General features: G+C 42.9%; 2 protein-coding genes across 2 annotated transcripts; both read left to right on the top strand.

Moving 5' to 3' along the window:
- Positions 1-3,469: 3,469 nt before the first annotated feature.
- LOC121935487 (kappaPI-actitoxin-Avd3a-like) lies at positions 3,470-9,387 on the top strand. The gene is made up of 3 exons (XM_042477063.1): positions 3,470-3,608; positions 5,180-5,353; positions 9,040-9,387. The coding sequence occupies exons 1-3, from the start codon at positions 3,518-3,520 to the stop codon at positions 9,054-9,056; spliced, it is 282 nt and encodes a 93-aa protein (XP_042332997.1). The 5' UTR covers positions 3,470-3,517; the 3' UTR covers positions 9,057-9,387.
- Positions 9,388-11,848: 2,461 nt separating this feature from the next.
- On the top strand, positions 11,849-23,334 carry LOC121934130 (m7GpppX diphosphatase-like). The gene is made up of 4 exons (XM_042474230.1): positions 11,849-12,096; positions 17,678-17,846; positions 21,599-21,646; positions 22,804-23,334. The coding sequence occupies exons 1-4, from the start codon at positions 11,890-11,892 to the stop codon at positions 22,806-22,808; spliced, it is 429 nt and encodes a 142-aa protein (XP_042330164.1). The 5' UTR covers positions 11,849-11,889; the 3' UTR covers positions 22,809-23,334.
- Positions 23,335-24,687: the final 1,353 nt, after the last annotated feature.

The raw sequence follows: 24,687 nt of genomic DNA, 5'->3' as shown, positions 1-24,687 counted from the left end.
CAATGCTTCATCAATGTACTACCGGTAGTTGCCTAGAGCGGTGGGGAGGCATCCTCTGAGCGTCTTCAAAAAGAGGCTGGTCAGGTATTGGCTGGGGTTGCACTAACCAGAGCTCCTGCATGGAGCCGGGAGTTGGACTAGGGGAGCCTTGAAGAGCCACTTCTAACTTTATGCTCCTGTGATTCTATAACTTAAATGTCTGGTGGGAAAAGGAGGGTTTTAGTCGTGTAGTTAGGCACCTCATAGTAATAAACTGGCCAGGACAGAGACTTAAAATCAACACCTGCCCCCTAAACTTCACTATAAACTAACAGTTCTTCTGTAGATTTACTTCGAGGTTATACTGTACTAGATTAAACTAAAGGGCTATTGCAGGAACTGTATTAATTTATACCTTCAGTTGGATTATTTCCTCTACAATGTTAAGCATCTGTCAAAATAACCACTATAACACAGTCCAGATAATGTTGGCGTGGGACAGACGGCCCGAAAAGGGCAGCCTGCCAGCGGCTTAATTTCCTCCAGAGGGAAGCTGCAGCCGCCAAACACACGGCTTCCTCTGGAGGAAAAAGAACCTGGGAAAAATGGGTTCTTTTTACGCCATAGGGCCGTATGGACACTGTGTGGCGCTTATGTAACTATGGTGATGCCCGTGTGTGGTTGCTGTGCGGTCCCTAACCCTAAAATCAGTGCCAGCACGGCACATTTGCACGGTCTGTACCGCACCATTATTTCCCAGAATGAAGAAATCATTCCCTAGAATGAAGAATAAAGAGCTGGAAGCCACAGAATGGTCTTTTAAAAATACCAGGATCGTACCTTTTAATATCTGAAGAAGCTGGCTGTCATCCATGAAACGTTATGCTGAAATAAATGGTTAGTCCTGAAGGTTATCTATCCTCCGCAGTTGCAGCAGTTTGTTCTACTTTAATTCTCATGGCTTCTTCTGATGGAACCTTGGGATTTGTAGTTTGGTGCAGCCATGATAGTTAAAGAGATATCAAAAGCACCACAGCTCTCCCTTTATCTCTGTATTTGTAACAATATTCTATGTTTTTTCCAGAGATAAGATTTATATAAATTTTGTTTCTCTTTTTCCCCGTAGTATCTGCTTATTACCCTCCAAAGTGCAAACTGCCCAAAAAAGTTGGACGTTGCAAAGCACGCTTTGAACGTTATTACTTTGACATGAAAACTAAGAAGTGTGCTTACTTCATTTATGGTGCCTGTGGAGGGAATGCAAACAGGTTCAGAACATCTCTGGAATGTCTTCTTAGCTGTGAAGCCATGGGTAAGGAACACAGCTGCTTGGGAGTTGTCACACTTAAGATCCCTTGTGGGAAGCGATGGAAATGTCAGTCGGCTGTTTCTGATCAATCGGGGAACAAACCCCTGTTGATCTGCTTCCTGTAAGTGGAGATTGGGGTTGGGGTCAGGCTGGGAGACACTATGTAGATTATATGGCTTGTAGTTGAGAGGGAATCCCATCCTCTACCCTGAAATCCACAATCCTCACCCAACCAAATGGCTTTAGAGCAATGAGCAATTTGCACAAAGCTTTCTCATGTTTGCCCATTTCCCCAAACCCTCTTTAAATGGTTTATTGGTGCTGGATTTCGGCACAAGGCAGGTAAGCTAAAAAAAGTGATTTAATTTTTGTTCAGCATAAAGCAAACACATACTTCAACATATAAAGAAAACACACAGTACAAAACTATATATAAGACATCGAATCATCAGACATCTGACATCTAAATCTCTGGCTTTTCTTCACCAATTAAGATTTAGGAAGGACTCATGATGGATGGAAGAACTTTACCCCATGAGGGAATAAAACAGAATAGCAGCTGGTTCATAGCACTTGTTGCTGGTACTTAACCCATGCCTCCCCTCCCTCTCTTTGGATCTCAGTCTGAGAGCATTTGGCAGGCAGACATCTTCATTCATCCAGAACTTCTGTGAATGACTGCCTTTCCTGGTCCTGGGATGCTAGTATTTGCAGTGTGATGAATCAGTTCAGCTTTAATCCCTATTTTTGGGGACCAAGACTGGGCAGGCTTTAGGTATTGCTTACCCTTTGTCTGTCAGTGATCAGCGATGAAGGAGCTCCTGAGTTTAGCAGATAAGATTAATCACTAGAAGATTAATTGCTTTCATTTGCATCCATTTGTTTCTTCTGCATCAGGAAGTCTTTCCCACCCGAGAGTTTGGATATTATTAGGAGAATACAGTGAGTTACAGTGCGCTGTTGTTATCTGCAGGGGATCCGTTCTGGACCCCCCGCAAATAGCAAAAACCGTGGGACATTAAGTCCCTTTCTTTTCAATGAGTGCACACTCCCACTCGTGCCACCACATGCATGCGCACCCATGGAAAAAGCCAGGGTTTGCCATCTGCAGAAGCTCAAACAGCAGATTGCAAGACTGTGGTTGGCAGTGGCACCAGTGTGCGGCAATTGATGCTTGGGAAGGACCTAAAGGAGAGTTTGATATAGGCCTGTCCCAAGGTAAACTTGGGAGGGGAGGCATTTGTAAAGGAAAGGCTCCTTTTAATTCATAGGTCTTTGGTGTGAGATATACAAATTCTAACTACCAAAGACCTAGTCAACTTAGGACAAAACAAGCGAAGCAGCAATATCCAATGTATTAGTGACAATCTCGCAAGAAGGGCTGTCCTAAGCAAGTATTCTGTATTATTCTGCAACCATTCTGTAATAGTGCCATTATATTCTGCTTTGGTCAGGCCTCACCTGGAATATTGTGTCTGGTTCTGGGCAGAACAATTCAAAAAGGACATTCAAAAGCTGGAGCCATGTGTCCAAAGGAGGGAGACTAAAATGGTGAAGGGTCTGGAAACCATGAAGCCCTATGAGGAAGGACTCAGGGAGCTGGGGATGTTTAGCCTGGAGAAGAGAAGGTTAAGAGGTGATATGAGAGCCCTGTTTAAATATTCGAAGGGATGTCATATTGAGGAGGAAGCAAGCTTGTTTTCTGCTGCTCCAGAGAATAGAACCCAGAACAACGGATGCAAGCTCCAGGAAAAGAGATTCCTACTCAACATTAGGAGGAACTTCCTGAGAGTAAGGGCTGTTTGACAGTGGAACACACTCTTTCAGTGGAGAGCAATGGAGTCTCCTTCCTTGGAAGTCTTTAAACAGAGGCTGGATGGCCATCTGTTGAGGGTGCTTTGATGGTTTATTCCTGCATGGCAGGAGGTTGGACTGGATGGGCTTTGCAGTCTTTTCCAGTGCTATGATTCTATGAAATACTCACTGCCAGTCATTCCACATTTGATACCACTGGCACTACTGACCACTACATTTACTTTAAAATGGCACAAGCTCCTATGATGTGACATTATATATGTGGCATTTATATCTTATACAAATCTTGGCTTTTCTTTGTTTGCCTATCCTTCCACCTCTCCAGAGTCTTTGCCGAAAATATGTACATATCGTAAGAAAGTAGGATGGTGCAAAGCATCTGTTCGTCGTTATTACTACGATGTTGAGAGCAGGATGTGTGAGCCATTCATTTATGGTGGCTGTCTAGGCAACAAGAATAACTTTGTGGATAGGAATGAGTGCCTGCAGACATGCCAAAAGTACGGTAAGTACTCTTCCAGCTCCTTTTCAGAGTAACAAAATATAACTTTCCCTTTTCTTTTAATGAAGCGCTCCTCCGAATGGGACAAACTGTTCTTGGGGTTGTAGCATTTCTTTAAAGATGCCCAAACAGTTCTGTTGTCCTGGACTGTCTTCTGGAAATTCCCAGCACCTGCTGCAGCATTTGGCTTCTCTCCTCAAATGCATTTATTTACTTATTTTCCAATTCCAAGACATATTGGAACAAAGAAAGAACCCTTCTCTTTCTCTCCTATTCTTTGTTTTTTTACTGTTATAGTTCTTCTGTTTATTAGAAGATCGATGATCTGGCATTTTTGTACTATAGCACTATTCACTGTTATTTGTTGCCAAGTTGGCTTCAACTACAATGATCCTACAAATGAGAGACTTACAACAGCCCTGCTCAGGTCTTGCAAACACAGAGATGAGGCTCTCTTGACGGAATAAATACAGTGCGCCCTTGGTTTACGCGGGGATCCGTTCCGCGCATGCTCAAGTCCCATTCAAGTGAATGGAGCTCGTGAACGGAGCTTGTGAATGGGGCTTGTGCATGCGGCAGTAGCACGGTGGAGTGCGTGCCACTGTCAACGTGCCTCATTCATCTGATAACGTGGGCGCACTGCAATGTGTATGTAAAAGGATCTTGTAGCACCTTTGAGATTAACGTAAAGGGAGAAGCTGGTAGCATGAGCTTTGGCAGACTGAGCCTTCCTCCTCAGATGCATGCATCTACGTCTTCTTATTTCTGGTGTCTTTTCTGTTGTGCTTTGGATGGCCCTCTCATCTCTCTGCTGTCCCTTTCTGTTATGTTCTCTCTTGTTCTCCTTGTTTCTTTGAAAGTCTTTCTGTCCAGTGAGAAAGCAATGCTATAATCACAGAAAAATCAACATGGATTTCTGAGAAACAAGTCATGCTAGACTAATGTGATCTCCTTTTCAATAAAATTACCAGCGTGGTTGACAAAAGGAAAGCTGTAGATATAGCATGCCTTGATACCAGTAAGGCCTTTGACAAGGTTCCCCATGACATTCTTGCAAACAAGCTTGTAAAATGTAGACTAGACTAGAAAGCGGAAGTGAATTTGATTGACAGCTAAGGAGCCTTAATTTTAAACCGATACTGCAAATGTGAACTTCGGAGGGGTAAATTACCCCGATTGAGGTAAAAGATAGTGGACACTTGCTTCTGAGGAGATTTGAGATGGGGGGGATCCAAATCTGCCCAGTTCCATCCAGGGCAAATGGGCAAGTGGGTATGGGGTCTGAAATTGTCTCCAAATGCTTTTCTCTGCACCTGGTAGCGTTTGGATCACACATTGATTTGTTTATTGCAACAAGTAACTAAGGGGGGATACAGACAGGTGGCTCCATGCTGCCTGTTTTTACCCTTGTTGGCGCCGTGCCATCTGCACCACGTGGCACCAACACGCTCCCTAAAAAGAAGCCGCCTAGAGCTTATTTGTGGTACAACTAATTGGGCCTGCCTCCGTTATGCATCCTCACGTCTTGTCAAAATATTTCCCCCTCTGACTGCATTTGACTCTCACTTCCTCAGGATCTTGGCCTCAAGTATGTACATTGCCGAAAGAAGAAGGCCCATGCAAAGGAGCCATTCCTCGCTTTTACTTTAATTTCTATGGCAAGAGGTGTACGGAGTTCAGATACAGCGGCTGTGGTGGCAACAAGAACAACTTTGCGTCTAAAAAAGATTGCATTGGAACATGCCGAGGTAAAAGTCCTCTTTCCTTTACTGTTTTCTAATCATATGCAGACTCTAGGATTGGGGCCTTATCGAGCGTATGCTGTTCTAGGGACAGTGGCTTTTTGTGTCACTTTGCACAACTCTCCTCTGAGGATGCCTATGGACAATCCTGCAGTTGGTTAGTGAACAAAAGCTCAATCTCTCAGGAATAGCATAAAACCAGCAAAGCTTGGGTCAATTGGACAGAATAATGGCACAGGAACGTGGCAAAGGTTTCTTCTTGGCTTCGGTGCCCAATCCCAATGTAGTCATGGTTGAATTTACAGGAGCAACAATTCTAGCAGCCAATTTCTGGACTTCATTTGTCCTGGGGCCAAACTAGGCAACACAAATATCCTCCTCGGAAGCAAGTGCCCACTATCTTTTACCTCAATCGGGGTAATTTACCCCTCCAAAGTTCACATTTGCAGTATCAGTTTAAAATGAAGGCTTTGTATTTTTTTCTGAACCACTTTTCTAATATGAACAAATAAGGAATGTAATCTATACTTTTGTAAACTACCCCTCAAATTGCTACAGTTGAGAGAAAGCATTTTCCTGTGGTCAAAATACCTTTTCCATTTGCTTTAGATAAGGCCAAGCCTAGGGATGTAAAGAATATTCTCCAAAATTCGAAAATTAGGAGAAAAATGCCAGTTTCGACAAATTCTCTAACATGTAGGAGAGGAGAAATTCTGAATAATTCTCGATCAATGAGTAAGAATTTTATTTTTAATAATTTCAAAATGAAGGGAAGAGAGAAATTTTGAGCTGACAAATTCGACCTCCAGGACTTGGGTATTTTGCATAAGAAAAGCTATCATTCATCCTGGCTTTTACCAGGGGCTACAGTGGTACCCCGGGATACGAATGCGCCGCGTTACGAAATTTCCGGGTTACGAAAAAAAAAAATTCCGCGTTACGAAAGTTTTTTCGGGTTACGAAAAAACTTTTGGTGCTTTTCGGCGCTATTTCACACCAAATCGCGGCTTTTCCCCATTAGCGCCTATGGAGATTCGGCTTGCGAATGCTTTTCGGGTTACGAACGGCACCGCGGAACGAATTATTTTCGTAACCCGGGGCACCACTGTATTTCCTTTGTTAGTGTGAAAAACAAAACAGAACAAAAGGAGGGAGCCTTCTCCACTTTACATCATGCTCTCTCTGCCATTCAAATTCTCACAAAAGAGAAGAAGGAGGTGGGGATGTCAAATAATAATCATAATTTATGCCCAGCTCTTCTTCAGCCAAAAGGCTATCAGAGCAGCTTACAAATTACTAGATATTTCCCTGCCCTCAGGCTTGCAATCTAAAGGGACAAGAGACAAAAGGAGAAGCGAATGGCAGGGGAAAAGTTCAGCAGATCCTCATTCTCCCACATTCTCTTTTGTGAGGGTCACATTCTCTCAGCCTCAGAGGCAGGACATGACCATCTCTCTCTCTCTGCACCTCTCCCATGGTGATGCTAAGGTCATGCAATGATGATGATGATGATGATGATGATGATAATAATATCCCTTACCCAAAATGCTGAGGACTAGATGTATTTTGGATTTTGGAGTTTTTCAGAAATAATCCAGTTCGACAATACTGTAATGCTATGGAAAATCCTGGGATTTGCAGTATGTTGTGCCACCAGTGCTCTCTGACAAAGAAGGCTAAATGTCTCACAAAACTACAATACCCAGATATTGTTGTTGTTGTTGTTGTTTTTATTTTCTTATATCCCAGGGTTTGGATGCCCACCTTGGCCAAGACACACTCTCTCAGCCTGTGTGTGTAAGCATATACACGCAGCATTACACTTTCAGCAGCTCCACAGTTTGTCTGTGTGTGTATATTTATATACATTTATATTTGTGTTTGTGTGTATATATACTATATCTGTATGTTATATCTATAATATTACAACACACAAAGATGTGTGTGTAAGCATTACACACAGCATACACTTTCAGCAGCTCCACAGTTTGTCTGTGTGTGAGTGTTATATATATCTGTGTGTGTGTGTGTGTGTGTGTGTATGTATGCATATATATATATATACAAACACACAAAGATGTGTGTGTAAGCATATACATGCAGCATTACACTTTCAGCAGCTCCACAGTTTGTCTGTGTGTGTATATATATTTATATATATATGCGTGTGTGTATATGTATATATGTATATATGTGTATATATATATATATATATATATATATACAAACACACAAAGATGTGTGTGTAAGCATATACATGCAGCATTAAACTTTCAGCAGCTCCACAGTTTGTGTGAGTGTGTATATATTTTTATATATATATATGCGTGTGTGTATATGTATATGTATGTATGTATGTATATTTACAAACACACAAAGAAGTGTGTGTAAGCATATACATGCAGCATTACATTTTCAGCTGCTCCACAGTTTGTGTGTGTGTGTGTGTGTATGCGTGTGTGTATATGTATATGTATGTGTGTATATATATATATATATATATATACACACACACACACACACACACAAAGATCTGTGTGCAAGCATATTACATGCAGCATTACACTTTCGGCTGCTCCACAGTTTGTGTGTGTGTATACACACACACACACACACAGACAGCTGTGTATGTACACATATAAATACGGCTGCACACTTTTGGCAGTAACACTATAAGTGTGTGTGTGTGGATATTCTGCACTCTCCTTGCCTATTATTATTATTATTATTATTATTATTATTATTAGACCTTGGCATCAGCATGGGAGAGGTGCAGAGTTGGATCCCATGTATTCCTTCATAGCAGAAGGAGGTTGGACTGGATGGTCCTTGAGGGTCCCTTCTAGCATTTCTTGTTGAGGCTGGGCTTTTTTCCCCTTTTGTGTGTGTGCCTTCAGGGTTTTTAAGCATAGGAATGTGCTTTAAACCTCTGCCAAACTTCCTTTTGAGATGGTAATTGAGTTTGAAATGCAAAGTAATTAGCATAATTATTTGCCTTGTCTTTTATTGTCATTCAGAGAGAAATCTGTGAAAAATATTTCTCTGGCTGCTGAAAAGGAGAGAAGAAGAAATCACCATTTGGAAGAGAGATTTGTGGGAAGAATATTTTTTAAAAAAATTCTCCTCAAGGTTTCTCTGACCGAGGAGAAAAACATGGGTTTCTCCAATCACAAGCCATTCTGCTACAAGAGATTAAAAGGAACGTCCTCAGCCCTATGGCAGATCTACTCTTCCTGGAGCCAGGGCTGGATTATATCCAGCGGCGCTCACAGGGTTTTGCTTTGACACAGTAGTTTATGGGGGGAAATCAGGGGAAATTGAGCGTTTAAAGAATCAGAGGATGGCAATGGCAAATCCCCTCTAAAGAAACAAATCCCACGGATGACTTGTTGCTGGTTCTTTCCTGGTTGTTCCTGGGATGCCTCTGCTTGAATCACGATGTCTGTGACGACGTTCTCCCGCGATTGCTGACTCTTTAAACCCTTGGTTTCCTTCTGATTTCATAAAGTCCATACATAGGAGGCCTTCTCTAGAGCCAGGTAACTTAAGTTACAGTCCTAATGGGATGTGCCTGTTATCCATTACAGGGAAAAGAACCTGGAAATTAGTTGTTTGTAATTGCTTAGAGCAAAGTTCTGAGTCTGTGCCCCACTTTTCATGTCATTGTGCTAAATCTTCCATTGCTTCCTTAGCTTTTAAAGAGAACTGAACTACTGAACTTCGACAGTGGAACACACTCCCTTGGAGTATAGTGGAATCTCCCTCCTTGGAGGTCTTTAAGCAGAGGCTGGATGGCCATCTGTGGGGATGCTTTGATTTGGATTTCCTGCATGGCAGAATGGGGTTGGACTGGATGGCCCTTGCAGTCTCTTCCAACTCTACGATTATATGATTCTACCATTCCCAGCGCATGAAAAGCCTCTGGCTCTTACAGCAAATCCATGCTGAATTTTAGTTGGCTGTCCCACTCTGAGCGGAAATGTCCTGCGTGCTTGTTACTCCGGATTTGGAGATATGGCCTCCAATAAACCCGTCTGCTCTTCTGCATCTCTGGCTTCTACTTCCTGAGTATTGTTGGGGTGTTTATCACACTATACTCTTATAGTGCTACTATTCCACTTTAACTGCCTCCTGTTGCATTCTGGTATTGGCAGTTTTAAGGAGGGGTATTTAAAATTCTCAAGCAGAGGACACCTGAAAGAAGAGCAATTGAAATTAAAAGAAAAATCTAAACAAAAATCAACAAGTTATGTAAGAACACAAGGAATTAGAGGAAAAACTAGAAAGTGACAGGAAGAATAAAAGGTTGAAGAATCAATATATGATTCTAAAACAAAAGATAGATATACAAAATGCAGAAGAAATTGCAGAGAAACTAAAAAAGATTAAGCAGAGATATTTTGGAGAAGCAAATAAATTGGGCAAGTGCTGGCCTATCAATTTAAAAAGGAAAGAAATAAGAAACTGATTACTGAAATTAGATATAAGAGGAAATTAACATCAAATTACCACAAATTATGCAGTTGAGTTTCCTGCATTTGGGGAAATCGCAGGGGTCAGCACAACTGGACTTCAGGAGAGCGGATTAGAGAAATACTGGAGGCGATCCCATGGTCAGAAATGCTAAAAGAGGATGTGAGGGCGATCTAGCTGCGACATCTGTCACCTCATTGATCGCCAGGGTTGATTCGGCTGATCTGGCTGGCTAGGCGGGTGTCCCCTTCCTCCCTCACTGCTCCATGTGTGTCCCTCCCGAAGCTGCGCACTCGGTGGAAGAGGACGACCATCCCAGATAGAAGGAGTGTACCGTTCTTCGGTCAAGGGTATACGATAGCTGCGCTCCCCTGCTAGAACCTCCAAACAAGCTCAAGGTCCATTTGTAGGAGAACGTAGGGTAGTCAAGCTTCCAAGACTCTAGACACATCCAAGTAAGGCACTGCATGGATTAAATCTTTTTTTAAAAAAGAAATACTAAAAGGGAAGGAAGTTCAGGGCGGATGGGAGTTTCTCAAAAGGGGGAAATCACCAAAGTTGAACATGAGTGAACAGTGTGATGCGGCAGCTAAAAAGGCCAATGCAATTCTAGGCTGCATCAATAGAGGTATAGTGCCTAGATCAAGGGAAGTAATAGGTCCACTCTATTCTGCTCTGGTCAGGTCCAACTTGGAATACTGTGTCCTGTTCTGAGCACCATTTTAGTCGCCCTCCTTTGGACACATGGCTCCAGTTTCTCAATGTCCTTTTTTAATTGTGGTGCCCAGAACTGGACACAATATTCCAGGTGGGGCCTGACCAAAGCAGAATAGAGTGGCACTATGACTTCTCTTGATCTAGACACTATACTTTTAATGATGGAGGCTAAAATTGCATTGGCCTTTTTAGCTGCCGCATCGCACTGTTGACTCATGTTCAGGTTGTGGTCTACTTGGACTCCTAGATCCCTTTCACATGAAGAAGTCTCTTGTTCAGCCAGGTGTCCTATGATCCTTTATCTGTGTGTTTCATTTTTCTGCTCTAAGTGCAGTACCTTATATTTATTTGTGTTGAATTTCATTTTGTTAGCTTTGGCCCAGCTTTCTAGTCTATTGAGGTCATTTTGAATTTTGATGCTGTCCTCTGGAGTATTAGCTATTCCTCCTAATTTGGTGTCATCTGAAAATTTGATAAGTATGCCCCCAATTCTGTCCTCCAAGTCATTGATAAAGATGTTGAATAGCCCTGGGCCCAGGACAGAGCCCCACTGGACACCCCACTGGTCACTTCTCTCCAGGATGGCCATCTGTCAATGGGGATGCTTTGATGGAGAGTTCCTGCATGGCAGAATGGGGTAGGACTGGATCAGGGCCCTTTTGGGGTCTCTTCCAACTCTATGATTCTAGGATGAAAAGGAGCCATTGCTAAGCACCCTTTGCATTGAATTAATAGATAATACACTACGCAATCCTATGCATAGCCATATTTTGCCTTGATTTATCTAATACAACACCATTCCTCCTTCACCAAAAAAAGGCCCATAACGCGACTGTGGCCTTTCCATCTTTGGAGGCCTTTAAACAGAGGCTGGAGGGATATCTTTTGTGTCACAGACTCCAACTCCCAGAATTCCATAGCATTGAAGCAGAAATGGTTAAAGCGGTGCCAAACTGAGTTATTTCTCCAGTGTGGATGCATCCTATGATTCAACTAAATAAAGAATTTGGTTGGAGTGAGAGGTTGTATTTTGGTTGTCAATTATGTGACTATAAATGCATGATTCTAAATCCAACAGACAGAATTGTTTTATAGGCGACACTTGCGGCTTGTTTCTTTATTTTTATTACACTTGAAAGGCTGAAGGTAAGAACGCGACCCTTTAGCACGCTATGGCATTGTCAGTCTACTCTTTCTTGCATCTAGGGTACTCTTCGAGTAAGACGCTATACACGCCTGCGCATGCGCAGAACACTCCCGGAAAGCCCCTCACTGGCAATCGCCGCCCTTAGCCTCTAGAGGGCGCTATAAAGACGTTGCTGAGAGGCGCGAGGGCTTCACGACGAACGCGCATGCGCGACAGTGACACTGTGATGGCGGAGTCCCCGGTCGTGAAGAGAAAGCGCGAAGAGCAGGAGGCGGGCGATGAGGAGAACGGGTCTGCCCTTGCTCCCCGAGAGGGAGACCCCGCGGCTGGAGGCTTCCCTTTGGCCGAGGTCTCTGTGTGCAAAGTCCTCAGGGAGTCTGCGCGGGACAAGGCCATCTTCCTCCACGGACAGGTACTTGTCGCGTGGAGAACTGCGGCAGCCAATCAGAGCCGAGGGGCGGGGCCAGCATAACGGCTCCTCTTGGCTTCTGGCGAAAGGGGCGGGCCTTCCTCGCCAGAAGGGGCGGGGCGACGCTTATTTGACCTTTGCTCTGATCCAAAGGAGTCCGTTGTAAAGAGAGCAGGAAGTGGTTCTTTTATGACAAGGAAGCTACATGTGAAAGGGATCGAGGAGTCCAAGTAGACCACAACTGAACATGAGTCAGCAGTGTGATGCAGCAGCTAAAAAGGCCAATGCGATCCTAGGCTGCATCAACAGAAGTATAGTGTCTAGATCAAGAGAAGTGAGAGTGCCCTCTATTCTGCTTTGGTCAGACCCCACCTGGAATACTGTGTCCAGTTCTGGGCTCCACAATTCAAAAAGGACATGGAGAAACTGGAGCCTTGTGTCCAAAGCAGGGAGGCCAAAATGGTGAAGGGTCTGGAAACCATGAAGCCCTATGAGGAAGGACTCAGGGAGCTGGGGATGTTCAGCCTGGAGAAGAGAAGGTTAAGGGGGGATATCAGAGCCCTGTTTAAATACTTGAAGGGAGTCATATTGGGGAGGGAGCAAGCTTGTTTTCTGCTGCTCCAGAGAACAGGACCCAGTGAAGCAATGGATGGAGGCTCCAGGAAAAGAGATTCCAGCTCATCATTAGGAGGAACTTCCTAGTCTCTTCCAACTCTACGATTCTATGATCCTAGGTCTGACTTGTGAGCTTTCTGGTGTTACCCAAATTTCTCGGTTACTGAAATGGCTCCCACAAATAAATATATAACGGGAATTTTAATAGCTTAAGTAAAAGTACACCTTGGCTGGGGCAACATTCAGCCTGGGATCTTACCTATGTGTACAAGGCACTGCCATTCTGACACCCTCGTCACCTGCTAGGGTTGAGGGGCATGTGGAAGCCTCACCCCGAGGCAACCCTTGCATGTCACCATGACGCTGCAAAGGGCTGGTATGTATCGGACTTCAGCAACATAAAATACTGTGAATTTGATAATTGCCTCATCATTTATATAGGCCTCAGCATTCAGATGTATGGGTTGCAGAGGACTAAATGAAGCATTTCAGTAGCAATAGCCACAGAACCACCCACCCCCCTTCCCCTGATGCCATCTGAAAACAAGTTCTGGAGAGTTTCCTAGCCCTCCCAAGGCAGCTTTGGGGTTGCAAAGGAGGGCTGCAGTGGGAAGGGGAGTTTATTCCCCCTCCTGGTTTTACTGGAATCTGTTGTCTGCATGTAGAAGTTGACTGTTGGATTCTGCCCCCTCCATTTTCCAACCCAGGGGATTCTGAAAGTTGTAGTCCAGATAAACTTTCCAAGCTCTGTGCAAGAGACACCAAAAGGAAATGGAAGAGAATTTGAACTGGGTACCATGGCTCCAGGGCATCCATTCACTCATTCATTAACCCTCCTCCCTAAAACCCATGCCCTTCCACCTCTGAGCATAGAGGAGAGACTCTGCTACTGGGTACTTCAGTATAAACCGTCCAAGGTAGCTGCATGCTGAAGAAGATCAGCCAGAAAGGCAAAAGCCAGTCTCAACATGTGAGGGATGATCGTTTCTTGACCCGTTAATGTAGTCATCATTATTCAGTCCTCTGAGAAAGGAAGTGCTACACATTGGACCTCTGTCTTAAGAGAAATCTAATTGACAGCATCTCAGTACCATCTTCATACATAACATCACAGAAATGTGTAAGAATTTGACTTGCCCTGGTGACGCAGTGGTTAAATGCTGGTTCTGCAGCCATTCATAGCCACAAGGTTGTGAGTTTGATCCCAGGGACTCCAAAGTCCACTCAGCCTTGCATCCTTCTGTAGGTCACTAAAATGAGTACCCAAATTGTTGTAAACTTACACATTGTAAACTTCTTAGGGAGAGTTTTAATACACTGATAAGTAGCATAGAAATGCTATTGCTATTGCTAGGGATGTGTTGGTTTAGGTCTTAAGATGCCTATTCTGATGGTCGGAAGATCGGAAGGTTGGCAGTTCAAGGCCCAAGTGCCGCATGATGGGATGAACTCCTGTTACTAGTCCCAGCTTCTGCCAGCCTAGTTGTTTGAAACCATGCAAATAGGTAAATAGGCACCACTTCGGCAGGAAGGTAAACAGTGTTTGCTGCAGTCATGCTGGCCAAATGACCACTGGGGTAATCTTTGGACAACACTAGCTCTTTGACTTAGTAATGGAGATGAGCATTGCCCCCTACAGTCAGTTATGACTAGACATTCATATCAAGGGAAAACTTTACCTATTGCTATTCTCCAGAACTCTAAAACTTGAAACAGATGGGCAGAAAAACACAGTTTCTGGCCTGGCCACATATGGGGTGTAGCATTTAGATGACGCTGGCCCCGAACATGGAGGGAAACCATGCCGGACCCGTGTCTTCCCCAAAGAACCAGGCCAAAAAGGAGCAGTAAAATACCGCTCCTTTGGATGGCCCAGTTCAAAATTGTGATAGCGACCCAGATCAGGGCAGGGCATAGGGAGTTGCCATAGCACTGCTGTGGACCATGTTTTTTGGCCTGTCTGTGATAATTGATTAATTGATAATTAATTGATGAAGAGTTGTAGAAAACTCAATTGCCTGCACAGTTTTGTGATATTTTGGTTGCTCTTAATGTAAGTACTGTCCAACTCTGAGTTTTGTTTTTACTTATGAACTGTATGGCTACACATGTTTTTGTTTTAAAAATCCTCTTCAAGCATCTTTCTGTTGGCTGCGGCAGTTAAAGTTCAGGGATGGAGGTGCCCTAGATAAGGGGAGCTACTTACACGCTTTAGCAGTGAGAACTAATTCAGAGGCATAGTGGTATTGTGCATTGGGGTGACATGTAAAAGAGGGCACAGGTTGCCATTGTTCCACATAACAAAAGTGCTAGATAGGCATCTTGAGGCTTAGATTATTTTTCTTATTAGCATATCTATTGCTTTTAGCCTGGAGATCAGTTTTTCATGTTTAGTTTTTAAAGTGGAATTGAATTGCAAACTAGCAGTTAACTCTAATGCTGTAAAGAAGATGGATGGACTTGTCACTTAGGGGCTATAAAAATGGGAAATTTGCAAGTACTCTTTTAATTCGCTGTTTACAGCTGTATGATGTTAGGAAGGCAGGTTCTCCCAGGCACAGGCTGGGCTTGTGGGGGATTTGGTTGGGTTAGTTCTTTTATTGTCATCTGTAAATCCACCTCTGTGATAACCCAGGTGCACCGTGAAGTGTCAGGAAATTGCCTGGCATCTCTACAATTTCCAAGTAGCATGTAAATCCTAGATGAATGGCTTTGTGAAGGCAGGCTAGACTCTAGGTCAAATACAGGGTGTTTGGGAGATAAAGCTATTAAAAGGGTGGAAGATCCATAAAATGGAGTTGGAAGGCACCTGTAATGTAATAGCGAAGGTCAGATTTAACAGGTACAAATGGGACTTGTAACAAAGTGTTGCAGGGTGTCCACATGCTCCACCACAATTCATCTCTGTATAGTCCAGAGAGAGGAGTCTTTTAACCCTTTGCCCAACTATAATGAACTCGCTTCCCTTCCAGGAAGCTTTCAAGAAGCTTTTCAGGAGTTGTTGTTCATTTACCTGTATCTTGCCTTTTCCCCAAAACTAGGGCTCAAGGAAATGTACAAATATACAAGTGAGACCACAGACAACACAGAAATTAAAACATGGCACAAATAATTATTAAAATAAACTGTGTATAGAGTTAAAACCTTGAAAAACATATCATGAAAAAGGCAAAGGATAAAAATCAGTAGAACAATATACAATTTTAAATCCTTGCAGTTAGTTCCTCAAAGCCTGATGGAAGAGAAAAGAGTTGACTTGCTGACAGAAGGACAACAGGAAGGGAATCTGGGAACAGCTATGGAGAAGGACTTCTCCTGTGTTTCAACCAGCTGTACTTATGAAAGTGGTGAGACCAAACGATCTTAGGTTCAGCAGGCTCACATGGGAGAGCCAGTGTAGTGTAGTGGTTTGAACGTTGGACTGTGACTCTGGAGACATAAGGTTCAAGTCCTGCTTGGTCACGGAAACATGCTTGGTGGCCTTGGACATGTCAGACTCTCTCAACTTCAGAGGGAAGCAAAGGCAACTCCCCTCTGAACAAATCTTGCCATGATAGTGTCAACTTCTGGAAACAGCTGGAAGGCACACAACAACAAGGCTCATATAGGAGGACAGAGTCCTTCAGATATCCATATTTGCTGGCAAATTTTACGTGTCTGTAGTGGTTTGAGTGTTGGATTGAAACTCTGGAGACCAAGGTTCAATTCTTGGCTTGGCCGTAAAACCCACTGGGTGACATTGGGCAAATCAGATTCTCTCAGCTGTGGCAAATCTCTGAAAAAAGCTTGCTGTGAAAACTCCATGAAAGGTTTGCCTTCAGGTCACCTTCTGCAGGTCCCTAAAATGAGTACCCAGCTTGTTGGGGGAAATTCGCTTGCACCTAGTAAACCACTTAGTAGCAATGTAGTTGCTACTGTGGTTGCTAATCTGCCCCATACACTCAGGTCCTCTGACAGACTTCTACTGTAGTCAGCCAGGACTAGGTTGGCAACTGTCAGCCAGAGGACTTTCTCTTCCGCTGCCCCTAGACTGCAGAACGACCCGCTGGAGGAGATTTGACAGCTTAATACACTGTCCAAATTTAAAACAACATTCAAGACCAGTCTCTTCTGGTAGGCTTTTCCAAATGATTTTTAAATTGTGAATTTTAAATGATGAATTTTAAATATGGATTGTGTTAATATGGGTATGTCTTATTTGTCCATTTAAACATATATGTGTTTTTAACACTGATATATTTTAACTGATATTATGCATTGATTAAATGTTGTTGTTCCTCACCTGGATCCATGGGGAAAGGTGGACAAGAATTGTTGTTGTTGTTGTTAACATCAACAACAATAATATCTCAAAACAATGTACAAACAATAAAACAAAATCAGAAATGTAGAAGAATGCACACAATGTACAGGAATCCACAACCTAGAAAGGGTGTGATAAGTGAATTCCCAGTAATCCCAAAACTTATTTAACAGTAAAGTCTTAACTAGGTCCAAAATGGAGTCAGCATTAGTTGGTCTTCCAAGGGAAGGTATGTAGCAGTTGGGTGCAAGACATGTTTCTGCATGCTTCCACTGATGGGACACAGTGGAGGGCTTTCCTGAGCCTTACTAGATCCCAGCAATAACAAAGTGATAGAGAGAAGCTTTCCTTCAAGTACTGGGGTCCCAGGTTGTTTAGGGCTTTTAATGTCATCACCATTTTGAATTGAACCTGCAAACATATTGGCAGCCTTTCCCGTTCTTTTAAAACTGGTGCTGTTTGGTTTTTTTATGTTGTTTGTGCTAGCAGTCTAGTTATTCAAGTTGACCTGACGTTTACAATGTGCCCAGCTGGTGACTATGAGCAGTGTATTCCCTGGCCCTGAGCATTAGCAAGAGGATTGTGGGAGCAAAAGTGGACACATCTGGAGACCACTAGGTTGAGGAAGACTGCAGATAAGATCTTTTACCATTCTCATTTCTCCAGGTGAAAAGTGCTTCTGGGGATGGGAAAGATGCTGTAGTCATTTTGGAGAAGACTCCCTTCCAGGAGGAGAATGTTGCTAAGCTTCTAAAGAAATACACCAAGCTCCAGCTCCAGATGTCTAATGATATCTACAGCACATACCACCTTTATCTACCTCCAGAGTTGAATGGTAAGTAGTCTGCAAAAGAGACTTCCATGTTTATTTCTTTATCTTGTTACATTAACCTATCTTCCTTGTAAAGAGCTCCAGGCAGTGTACATGAGCTTCACCTCCATTTTTATCCTCATAATGTCCTTGTGAAACAGGTTAGGCTGAGAAGTAGTGACTAGCTCAGGGTCACCTGGTTGGCTTCAGGACTGTGTAAGGATTTCCTCAGTTATAGTCCACCACACTAACCACAGCTACATGCTGGCTTTGTCTCAAAACATCATACAATCATAGAGCTGGAAGAGACTGCAAGGGCCCTGATCCAGTCCAACCCATTCTGCCTTGCAGGAACTCTCAGTCAAAGCATCCCCATTGACAGATGGCCATCCAGCCTCAGTTTAAAGACCTCCAAGGAGGGAGACTCCACAATCTCAGAGGAAGGAGAGGAAGGCAGCCCTTACTGCCAGGAAGTTCCTCCTAATGTTGAGGTGGAATCCCTTTTCCTGGAGCTTGCATCCATTGTTCTGTGTCCTGTTCTCTGGAGCAGCAGAAAACAAGCTTGCTCCATCCTCAATACGATTTGGTTTGTAACACCTTGCTTGACAAAGAAGCCAGTACAGTTTCGAAAGCTTGCAGCATGTATATTGTGCATTTTGGTTGGCCAATAAAGGTATTACTGTTTGGTGGATTTTTGATTGGATTTTCTAGATGGCGAACTTGAGTACCCCTGGATGTTTTCTAGAATCACATGAGAGAGGACTAAGATTGAAATCTTCATGGCATACTCATTTTGCCTATATATAGATATTTTTGTTTTTGTTCTTGTTTCCCCACCTTTTCTCTAAACAATCAATTGCCAATCAATCCATCAATTTATTTATTTGTGGCCATTTGGACTCAAGCCAGTTTACAAAGAGATACAAGTAAAGCATATAACCAAAAACATACAAAAAGGTAAGATGAAAGTAATATTATTCTGTGTAAAAAATTAAAACCATATAAAAATTAATTTAAAAGTATAGATTAAAGCATAGATTTCCCAAAAACTAGGGATGAAAACACCTTACACATTTAAACATTAAAAAATGAAGATGAAAATGAAATTAAACAGTCAACATTTACTTAGATTTTTGAGCAAGTATTCAAGTATGTTGAGTAGCCAGTCTGGCATAGTTGTTTGAGTGTTGGACTGCGACTCTCGAGACCAGGGTTTGATTCCCTGCTCAGCCATGAAACCAGTGGCTGATGCTGGACAACTATATAGATAAGATATAAATAAAATTTTATTTATATCCTGCCTCTCTATGTAACACAACCGAGGTGGTTTACACGTTAAAATATTCAATCCCGTGTCCCAATAACCCACCCCCACTGAAATAGAATTAAACATTTACAGATGAAAACATGCCTTAAAATAATAGACAAATCAACAATGACTGTAAGATTGGTCAGGGAGTAATAGGTTCAATTTATTTGGTGGCTTGTTATCTATTCGACAAAGGCCTGACAGAAGAGAACCATTTTAACAGCTTTTTAAAATTGTTTAAGGTCGTAATTTGACAGATTTAATCCGGCAAGCCGTTCCATAGTCTTGAGAGCGGTTGCCAAAAAGGTTCTCTGGGTGGCTGCAGACAATCTAGTTTTTATAGGTTACAACAGATTCCTCCCAGAGGACCTGAGTGTGCGGGGTGGATTGTATGGAAGTAGACGATCCCTTAGATAGGTTGGGCCCAAGCCATGTAGGGCTTTAAAGGTGATAACCAACACTTTGTACTGCACCCGGAAACTAATAGGCAGCCAGTGGAGCCATCTTAAGATCGGTGTAATATGGCCTCGTCTAGTTGTCCCTGAGACCAATCTGGCTGCCATGTTCTGTACTAATTGAAGTTTCCAAACTAAGCAGAAGGGTAGCCCCATGTAGAGCGCATTGCAGAAATTGAGTTGTGAGATTACCAGCGCATGCACCACAGTTTCAAGTTCCTTAACTTCCAGGAAAGGGTGCAACTGACGTATCAGGCTGAGGTGATAACAGGCGCTCTTGACTGTTGCATTTACCTGATTTGTCATCTGGAGTGACGGATCAAGAAGCACTGTGAACACAGTCCTTTGAGGGGAATGTGACCCCATCTAGGACTGGAGGTTGTATCCTGTTATCTGGGTTCGGGGCTGCTTCTGTAAGTACCTCTGTTTTGTCTGGATTCAGTTTCAATCTGTTTTTCCTCATTCAGTCCATTACTGCTTTAAGGCAATCATTGAGAGGCGAGGCAGCATCCAAAGTCAGAGCTATATCTGGGTGTCATTAGTGTACTGATGACGCCCCGCCTCATGCTTCCGAATGGTTTATTACATGCTGTCAGCCTTAGGGGAATGTCATGATAAGCTGACCTTAGGGTCTCTGTAAGTCAGAAACAACTCAAAAGTACACAACAACAATAGTTCAAGTATGTACCCTTTCTTTATCTGTGTCTTCAAGTAATATATTGGGAGATGGGGGTTATAATGGCTTTTAGGGAATGTTTAGATACTCCTTCAGAGTAAAGCCTGCTGATCTTGGAGATAATCTACATAAAGACGTCAAGGAAGCATCAGAAAAACATAGCCATGCCTTTTCTGTGCTGTTTAGAACTAGTCTGTGCAGACAAAGAGCATCTCCTGTCCGAACCCTGCAATGCTTGTACTGTAGGCAAACATCCCGGTTGCAAGCCTGTTCTCTTTTCTTTCTGTGCTAACGGGTTGCTGTTGTTTCCACAAGATGGCATCCTTGGACTAGAATCCAGGAAATGTAAGTGACAACTGTTTCTGATTGGCAAGAAAAAGCTAGTTGTCAGTGTATTTTGGTTGTCTCTTTTCATTTTATTACTATGCCATAAAACCTGGGGATCACCCTCACCTAAAACCTTGCCTTTTGAGATTAATCCAGGACATTTTATTTAAGTAGCTAACCACAGGATAAGTGTGCGTGAATACTCCTAAACATCCACACACTCTCTTTTATTTAGTTGACTAAGCAAATATGTATTGCTGTTCCTTCATATTCAGTGTGCACATCCTGGAGAAACCATAGTAAAATAATGTTTCTCTCTCTCCCTGTGTCTTTAATACACATGTTATATTCAAGCAGTCAGTAAGTCAGTACTCCCACACACGAAGAAAGGAGTATGTTGATCGAACCCTCCTCTACCATTGCTTTCCTCACTGGAGAACAGTGTCTCTAAAGAAGAGAGCCTTTTCTATTTGTAGAGGCTCTCGGTGTAAACCAAAACCTGATGTGTGTGTGCATGTGTGTTGGTGTTCTTGCTTATGTGGAAAGCCTTCACAGATACAAAGGCTGTCCTCATCACACACTTGGCTCTTATACAAGAGGAAAGGAACAGCAGGACTAGCACATTCCTCTCCCCTCTTTTCACAGCCACTCTTTACACAGATACCACTCTTAAACTGGTCTAGAATAGAGGAATAGTGGTCTGGATAAGCAGGATTTAGACTGTTCGCTGCTAACGTGTTCTGTACTTTGACATTTTCCCTTGTACATCAGGCTTGATTGTATTATTGGCGTGAACATTATTGTCCTTTCACCATTGGCTATCTTGGCTAGGACTGATGGGAGTTGCATTCTAACATCTGTTCTTCTTGTTCCTCTATCATATGTTAATTTCATCAAGAGATTTTAATATCTGAAAATGAAGTTATACTGCTTTAAAAGCTTGACCAAACTCTTCCCCTGTTCAGACTGGAACAGAATCTGAGTCCTTGTTTTCAACACTTCTGTTCAGTAGGAACAGAACAAGCACCAGAGCAAGAAAATTGGATTATGGCTTCAGGTAAGATTTTGGCTAATAAAGCTGTTATGGTGGTGAAATTGCTGAATCCAGAGTCAATAGTGTTATCTGATCAAGGTCCAAAACACATGGAAGAAACAATCCCATTTGAGACTGCTTTAACTGCCCAGGCTCATTGCTAGGGAATTCTGGGAACTAGTTTTAGGAGACATTTAGCCTTCTCTGTCAGAGAGCACTGGTGCCACAATAAACTACAGTTCCCAGGATTCCCTAGCACTGATCCTGGGCAGTTAAAGCAGTCTCAAACTGGATTATTTCTACAGTGTGTTTTGGACCAAAGAGAACCAGATGTAGTGTGCCTCTGTCTACATGACAGCAGATTAACAGTTTAGTGGTTAGCACAGGGATGGCGAGTGTGTCATCTACCAGATGTTGGGCAATAACTCTCCTTAGTTCTGGCCAGCAGAGTCAGTGATATGAGGAGCTATGGAGGCCGTCTGGAGGGCCACACATTCCCCATCCCTGAGTTGGGGAGTCAAACTATGTCAGTGGAAACCCAGATTCATATCTGTTCTTCACCCTGAAGTTCACAAGTTAATCTTTGGTCAGTCATGACTTTTTAGCCTAACTACCTCACAGGTTCCTGTGAGGATAAAATTAGTAGAGAGCTCTTGAGGAAAGGCAAGATTGAAATATAATGTAATAAAGTAAGATAATCCTATAACCATAAGCAGCACACCAGTACAATCTTCCCTGACTTGTACCCCAGATATGTTGGTCAACAGCTGCTGTCATCTACAGCAAGCATGGCTGTTGATGTTTGGGGTGGTGATGGGCATTGCAGTCCAACACATGGAGAGAGCAGATTTGAAAGGAATGGGACAGAAAAGGAATGGGAGATAAGTGTTGCTGTGCTGTGCTGTAGTGCTCAGCTATGTGTGAAAATGGAAATGAAACATTTTGGGTATTCATAGCAGATGTTGTTGGACTACAATTCCATCCTCCTTCACAACTGACTATGCTGACTAGAAAAGATGAGAACTGGAGTCTAACATTATGTGGAGGACTACACATTCCCAATGCTGGTTGTGCAGGCTTGAACCAAAACCAAAAAGCAGAACTTCACTTGCAGCTGTACCACTGAAGTGGAGAACAATAAAAACAAAATAGTTTAATATTTTTCTCCTTCCTTTAAGTAGGTTGAAAGAGGAAGTGTCTGTCCAAGCTGCCAAGTCCCTGGATATGAAACACATGACACTCATTTCTTTTTTGAAAAATTCAAGAGTTGCAAGTTGTAGCAGCATGATCCCCTCTGCCCTCCACCTTCCCTGCTTTTTTGCCAGCATCCCTCAGAGGCATGTCTGAAACACTTACTTACTTTATTGTCTAGTTAATGTTCCTTTCAGTGTTTGTCTCCTCTGAGCTTACACAAGCTAACGCATGTACCTAAGCCATTAAAAGCTGTAAAGTGCTGCTTTAATTTTTAATAGTGTTAGAGTGCGTTCCTGTCTGCAAGTGATGGTTTGTGTTCATGCGTTTGGGGGTTTGCTTGTGACATGCACAGTTTGTACTATTGTTCCACAAACTTTAGAGGGTCAGTGTGCTATCTTGTGTTAAAAAGATTGTTCCCCTTAAGTCAGACCTTTTTGCCCTTCAAGTGTTTTGGAATAAAACCTCTCTCTATAAACTCTTACTGTTGGCCATGCTGACTGAGGATTGTAGGTTTTGAAGACCAAGTGTTCCCTACTTCCACCTAAGTGAAAATGGACTTAGAGCTTTTTGTTTCTTTGTTTTCTGTTCCAGTAGTAAGACATGGTTAGCACAAACTGAAAGACTGGATTTGGCTCCCTCTTGCTCTGTGCATTGTGTTGGCTCTAGGTTCTCAAGCTGTGCTGAATTCAGACCCCTCCCAACCTAGGGATGTTGGAAATTTATTCAGGACAACCACTACCCTGACTTGTGCCACCATTATGGCTGTGCCATTGGGCTGAAGAAGGTTTGGATGTGATGCAGTTTGACTTCTCCCTTTCCCTTCTCTCTTCTGGCCCTTCCTTTCTCCTGCCTTTTTGAGATTCTTCAGATGTTTGCCAGCAGAACAGGTCTGCTGATAAAACTACTGTGTTGCCAGATCTCTCAGTTCAACAACAGAAGGTTCTGTTGGCAGAACGTCTTACCTGCTGAAAAAAGAGGTTTGCACTTAATCCTAGTCCACTACAGTCAACCTTTTGCTGTGCTAGGACTGAATTGTGTGTTTCTCAGACTATCACACCTGTCCCAGCTATGAGCCAGTGAGCTGGTACTATTTGTGTGAGGAAGCGTTTACCTTGTCTATTATCTATCTGTCAGTCCTTCTCTCCCTCTCTCTTTCCCCCCTCTATTTTTGGCACTCCTTTATAATGTTGCTTTCATGGCATTTCTGTTTATCCAGATATTTGTTTCTCCAAATATTTTAGCTTTCTCCCAAGGCTGTTTGGAGTAGATGGAGTTGCTTTGCATCTCAAGTCATGTGTTTGTCGATCACAGCCTGTTGCTTGCCCAGCGGCTGAACAGGGACCAGGGAGCCATCACAGCAGTGCAAGAGTGTATGATCAGCAAAGGCTTTGTGTCGCTTGTGATTTCACTCCAATATGTCTGACTCCAAAGCTATCGCTCTGATGCCGCTTCAGGGTTTGAGAAGCCTCTTTAAAAAACCATAATGAAAAAAATAGAATATGGATGACTTATGGGACAGCCTGTAATCTGTCTTTGGCTTTTGATGCTAAAAACCTCTCATTAAAATTTTGGGAGCAAAGTGTGTAGGCAAAGTAAATAATGAACTCAGCCAGGGCAAAACTCTGTCAAGCCTCTAGCAGTTTTCCACAGTGTCAGGCTCATTCCAGAGATTAAATTCTTTTAAAACGAAAAAAGAAGAGAAAAAGAGAATTTACTTGTCAGGAAAGCCAGGGTCCTTGAGGTGCCATCTGCTCAGCTCCACGGAGAGCTTCAGAAGCTGCAAAATAGATTTCCTCTTGACTTTCCTCCTGCAGCTTATTCTCTTGATTTCCCTGAGATTTATTATAGGTTGCTCCTGGTTTTGGAAATGA

The sequence above is a fragment of the Sceloporus undulatus genome, chromosome 6, assembly GCF_019175285.1.
Source record: "Sceloporus undulatus isolate JIND9_A2432 ecotype Alabama chromosome 6, SceUnd_v1.1, whole genome shotgun sequence".
NCBI classification, from domain to species: Eukaryota; Metazoa; Chordata; class Lepidosauria; order Squamata; family Phrynosomatidae; genus Sceloporus; species Sceloporus undulatus.
The sequence above is the reverse complement of the archived record's forward strand: the minus strand, read 5'-3'. Positions and strand labels throughout refer to the sequence as shown.

Coding starts and splice junctions, on each gene's coding strand:
- LOC121934130 (XM_042474230.1), top strand. CDS start 11,890: ATGCGCGACAGTGACACTGTGATGGCGGAGTCCCCGGTCGTGAAGAGA. Junction 12,097..17,677: donor CCATCTTCCTCCACGGACAG/GTACTTGTCGCG, acceptor TCATTTCTCCAG/GTGAAAAGTGCTTCTGGGGA. Junction 17,847..21,598: donor TCTACCTCCAGAGTTGAATG/GTAAGTAGTCTG, acceptor ACTTCTGTTCAG/TAGGAACAGAACAAGCACCA.
- LOC121935487 (XM_042477063.1), top strand. CDS start 3,518: ATGTGTGAGCCATTCATTTATGGTGGCTGTCTAGGCAACAAGAATAAC. Junction 3,609..5,179: donor GCAGACATGCCAAAAGTACG/GTAAGTACTCTT, acceptor TCACTTCCTCAG/GATCTTGGCCTCAAGTATGT.